This window comes from Chrysochloris asiatica, unplaced genomic scaffold (genome assembly GCF_000296735.1).
Source record: "Chrysochloris asiatica unplaced genomic scaffold, ChrAsi1.0 scaffold00042, whole genome shotgun sequence".
NCBI classification, from domain to species: Eukaryota; Metazoa; Chordata; class Mammalia; order Afrosoricida; family Chrysochloridae; genus Chrysochloris; species Chrysochloris asiatica.
The window spans coordinates 845,919-851,497 of NW_006408560.1; the positions used below are offsets into that span (position 1 = coordinate 845,919).

The 5,579-nt window shown below is 37.2% G+C and overlaps 1 protein-coding gene across 1 annotated transcript in view; it reads right to left on the reverse strand.

The window, feature by feature from the left end:
* Positions 1-5,579, reverse strand: part of SPAG17 (sperm associated antigen 17) — a 324,904-nt gene that overhangs the window by 124,873 nt on the left and 194,452 nt on the right. The window contains 2 exon segments of the mRNA XM_006861302.1: positions 1,318-1,415; positions 4,601-4,776. Coding sequence (XP_006861364.1) covers positions 1,318-1,415; positions 4,601-4,776 — 274 coding nt within the window.

Sequence of the window (5,579 nt, forward strand, 5' to 3'; positions counted from 1 at the left end):
TCTTCCAAATTTCTTGGCATCGTATTTCCTCATATGTTTTTGTTGATAAGTGCCGTTGAGTTGGTTCTGACTCTTAGGAACCCAGGGTAGGGATTTCGAGGAATGACTGGTGAGTTTGAACTGCTGACCTTGTGGTTCAATCCCACCTTGTGGTCCTGCATTTGTCCTACAGCACCACACCAGGACTCCTTTTTTTCTCATATGATTATACCATAATTTAGGCATTTTATTGATGAACATTTGAATTGTTTCCTGTTAGAGAGAATTACAAACAGTGCTGTAAGAACAATTTGTTCATGTGTCTTGGTGCATAGTTTCAGGTATTTTTTATTAAGTATGTGCTCATTAGTGGAATCTCTAGGTTAAAGAGAAAGTATATGTTTAATTTTAATAGACATCACCAGTTCATAAATCAAAGTACCAAATGACACTCAAGATCACACTGTATGAGAATTCATCTTCACATCCTTGCCAAAATTTGATATTGTTAGTCTTTTGAGTTTTGGCCAAAATGATCAATTTGACTATATATATAAAAGTCTGTATCTATAAAACAAAAACACAATATGTTTTATAGATTAATAATTAATAAGGGACTTGTTAAATACATTAAAGTATATCCAAACTATATACTAATATATCACTATGGGAGATATTGTCCTGAAGAGAAACTTGTATGTTGCTAAGAGTAAAACACACAGCAACAATGGCCTCAAATATAACATCAATTGTGAGGATGGTGCAGGACGGGACAGACAGTATTTCGTTTTGTTGTCCATAGGGGTCATTATGTGTCGGAACCAACTTGATGGCACCTGACAACAATAATGAGAGAAAAAAGCAAGTGGTAGAGTAAAAAAATCACACCAAACCTAGAAAAAACCCCACAAACAACAATAAAAATACCTCTTTGTATATTTATGCATGTGTGTTTGTATGAAGCATAGAAACATAAGAAATTATTAATATTTCTGATTTTAGGGGTTCAGGATAGCCAGAGTAATTTCAATTTATTACAAAAGTATGTTTTACTTTTGTCCTAAAAAAGCTACAATGAACACTTCTTCAAACAGCAATAGCCAAAACTACGAGCAAGACAAAAAAGGAACAAAACACTTCTTAGATCGTGATACGCAAATTAATGAGCACTTTCCTTAGAGGAGACAGCTTGGTGGAGAGATTTTCTTTTCATTGCAGATTGAATTATCCCTGAGGGCTTAGCAAAAAGATCATTTCTTGCTATACCACCCAAATTTTCCATTGCAAACTAAGTTTGGACTTGTAATTATTTTGTATCATTTGTCTTTCTTGGATTACCTTGAGAGAGCCTTCTAAAACGAAAGAAATCTTTTCCTTCTCTTTTTCTTTCTCTTTTTCATTCTCTGTTATCTCTATTTTGCTGATTCCTTTGTTACCTATAACCAGAGAAAATTAAATGTTCAGTAACTCCCTAAAATAAGGTACCATAGAAAGACCAAAGCTGTGAGTTGGAGGGGGACATCAAAGGTTACCAAGTTCAACTTCCCAGTCATTCATTACTGAATTCTTTCTTTGCCACCCCTAGTGGACATGTGAAGTGGAATAAGCTCCTTCAGTGATGGGAAACTCATAGTCTGTAGGGATAGCACATTCCAATTTCAAGTTATCGTGTTGAGATGTAGTTGTTATTGAACTAGAATCATTTTTGGGGATGCTTTCACTAAACTATCCTAGTTTAACCCCTTGAGGGGAGCGTGGTGACTCTGCAGGATATATACTGGACTGCGTACCACAAGGTCGGTGGTTTGAGCCCACCAGTTGCTCCATGGAAGTAAGATGAGGCTTTCTGTTCTTGCAAAGATTTATAGCCTTGAAAACGCTGTACTGAGTTTTTACAAGTTAGAAATGACTCAACAGCACTTAACAGCAACTCAACAACTTGTTGAGATCATACAGAACAAGTCTAACTTTTCCTCTTATATTGTATTCTCCTCTTGTCATTGTGGTAATTTTGTTTCAAAGGTGTACATCTTTCTTTGTTGTTGTTGTTAAGTGTCGTTGAGTCAGTTCTGACCCATAGCAACCCTGTATAGGGCTTCCAAGGAGCAGCTGGTGAGCTTGAATCTCACATCTTACAGTTCAAATGGCTTTGCAGTCTGGTGCATTAACCCAGTGCCACACCAGGACTCCTTTTTTTGGAAGACCTCAAATTAAATATTTTGATTGCAAGTTGATCATTTCCTGGAACTTCACAGGTACCTAGATAGTTATAAAACGTTTGGCTTTGTTCAGAAGTAGAATAAAGAAAAGGCCACCAACTCAGAATCTTAACTGTTAATAGGCATGAATGGCCCTAGACATGATTGTGAGAAGCTGACCTTATCTCTCTCTTTTGTACCGTTCCATCCATTATTCTAGGTACCTAGTCCTGGTGTGGTGCTGTGGGTTAATGTGCCAGACTGCAAAGCCGTTTGAACTGCAAGGTCGGCAGTTCAAGCTCACCAGCTGCTCCTTGGAAACCCTATACAGGGTTGCTATGGGTCAGAACTGATTTGACGGCACTTCAAAATAACAACAGTGCTCTTCTAAGGAGCCCTGGTGGTGTAATGGTTAAATGCTCAATTGCTAACTGAAAGGTTTGTGATTAGAACCCTCTGGTGACTCTAGAGTAGTGGTGGGTAATCTTTTTTCTGCCAAAATTTAGAACATCATTTGTGGTCCATACAAAATTATCAACTTAAAAATTAGCCTGTCATATGTGGTCAAATATTTAATTAACACACTCCCCATGTGGAGTCCTGGTGTGGTGCTGTGGGTTAATGCTCTGGACTTCAAGGTTGGTTTGAACTGCAAGGTTGGTGGTCCAAGCTCATTGGCCACTCCTCAAAAACTCTGTATAGGGTCACTATGGGTCAGAACCTACTTGACAGCACTTAATAACAATAACAATAATGTGATGAAGTTCTGGTGTGGTGCTGCAGGATAATGCGCTGGATTGCAATGTCAGTTTGAACTGTAAAGTTGGTGGTTCAAACCCACTAGCCACTCCTCAGAAACCCTATACAAGGTTGCTATGGGTCGAAACCAACTCAAGGGCACTTAACAACAGCAGCAATGTGATGGCTGTAGCTGTGGTTGCCTTGGCAGGGGCAGATCAAATGATTTCAAGAGCCTTAGTAAAGTGGCAGGTCAGCAAAAAAGAGGAAGACCCCCAGCGAGATGGATTGGCAAAGTGGCAGCATCAATGGGCTCAAGCATGGCAACAATTGTGAGGTAGGCCCAAGATTGGGCAGTGTTTCATTCTGTTGTGCATAGGGTCACTATGAGTCAGGATTGGCTTGGTGGCACCTAACAACAACAACTACATATGGCCCACAGAAGTACTGGTGTGGCGCTGTGGGTTAATGCACTGGACTGTAAGGTTGGTTTGAACTGCAAGTTTGGTGGTTCAAGTTTCACCAGCTGCTCCTCAGAAACCCTATACAGGGTCTCTGTAAGTTGGAACCAACTTGACAGCACTTAACAACAACAACAACATATGGCCTGCACGCTGGACATTCCTAACTCCTGGTCTAGTGACAAAAGACCTGGCACTTTGTTCAGGTAAAGTTGCCTAGGAAACTTGTGGGGCAATTCTACTCTGTCAGAGAGGGTGGCTATGAGATGGCATTGATTTGACAGCACACAACAATAATGATGTTCTATAAAGGCAGACTTTGGTGGATGAACAATAATTAATCATCAACTTGGTTTTATAAATTTTATTTTAGAATTAAACCCACCACCACAGGCTCCTTTAGTAATTGGCAAAGTCTACAATAAGAATGTGTTTCTTTATAAGAAATGACTCAATTTTGGCCATCAGAAATACTGAATATGATTAGAATGGAGTCTACTGTCTTGGCACAAATGTAGTGAAATGGTCTCATTTTCCAAACAAATTACCTCATTGTTTCACTTCTGTTCTTTATTAAGTATCCTTCTAGAAATCTACTTCATCCTATTTGGCACCTCTTCTCTCTTTCCTCCAGGGTCTCAAAGCCATGAAAATTAACAACAACCATAAAAACAATCCAAGATCCTCTCACATTCCTGTTACAGGCCACCAAGAATTCTTTTTTTCTCTTTATCTCTAGTTTATACTCCCAGTTTGTCTTGGGACTCATATGCTTGCTGTTCTGAGGTAGGTCTTATTTTAACCTCACATTTGGACTCTATAATTATCCTAATGGAGATCCAGTGAATCTGAATTCACCATATTATCATATTATCAACACATTTTAGTGAGCTGAAGCTACCAGTTCTATGAAAAGAAAGTCATTTGACATTTCCTTAATGCCATTTGATCTACACATTTCCCTAATGTTATTTGACCAGCATAATAGATAAAATCTTCCTGATAAGGCTAACAGTAAGACAAATGTAAAACAAGCATTCTATTATACTTGTTAAGCAAAATCTCACAATGGTCTATTTATTAGAAAGAAGAAAAGTTATAGGAATTTTGTGAGTAAATCTGTCCAATCCGGAAATACCCACATTCTCAACTAAATTAAAAAAAAATAGACTGTCGAATATATTTTTGAATTTACTCCAGATTTAACTTGAACTGGTTACTTACTTTTAGATTTTTTAGGAGGATAACTTCTGCTAGGAGAAGAAATTTTGCCAGAAGATTTGAGTTCTACATCAGCCTTGGTTTTAGCTATATCCTCAGCCATTTTAGATTCTTGATATATAGCTTCCTCTTTTGTGACCCAATCTTGAATGGATTTTGCAACAAGTTCCAAATAATTTCTGGAAAAAAACAAATGCAAAGAAAAGCAGATTAGTTAAAGTTAAAACAAAACACAAAATCTTTAAGATATTAACTGTGTAAATGAACTTTTAAAAAATGAATTAATTGTCCTTCAACTACTCAGGTATGAAAGAGACTTGCAGGTACCCTAGATAAATTTTGTACATACCACAAATATCCAATGAGGTTATGAAACATGCCCAACTTCATTCATAATGAAAGACATGTCAATTACAAAATGAGGTCTCATTTCCAACCAGCTCAGTAATTCCAAAGTTTGATAATACCAAGAGCTAATTTTGGTTTGGAGAAACCATCTCTCTCCAACATTGTTGGTTGTAAAGGATTACGATGCAATCTCATTTTAAGGCAATTTTGTAACCCAGTAGAAACTCTTTTAGTTGCTCACTAGTTGACTCACTGGGTTAAATAAAAACACTTTAATCTTGCTCTAAAACTTACTGGCCTTTTGTGTATTCACTTCCTAAATACTACTCCCCAAATTGCTTGGGCATTTATGCTTCTATCAATGAGTAGTAGTTTACCAAGAAGAAGTCATATTGCTCCCAAATCCATTAATATTAGTTATCATAACTGTTATAATAAAAAAAAATTAAATGCATCACATATGAATGCTCAAAGAGGGTTGTTTCAGAGGAAATCAGCTGAAAAATTTAGGTCTGAAGACAAAGATTAGTTATTGTCAAGTTGGGTGACAAAAACATTTAAGGTCTCAGCTACTAATAGAAAGGCTGGTAGTTTGAATCACCCACAGGTACCTCAAAAAAAAAAAAAAAAAAAA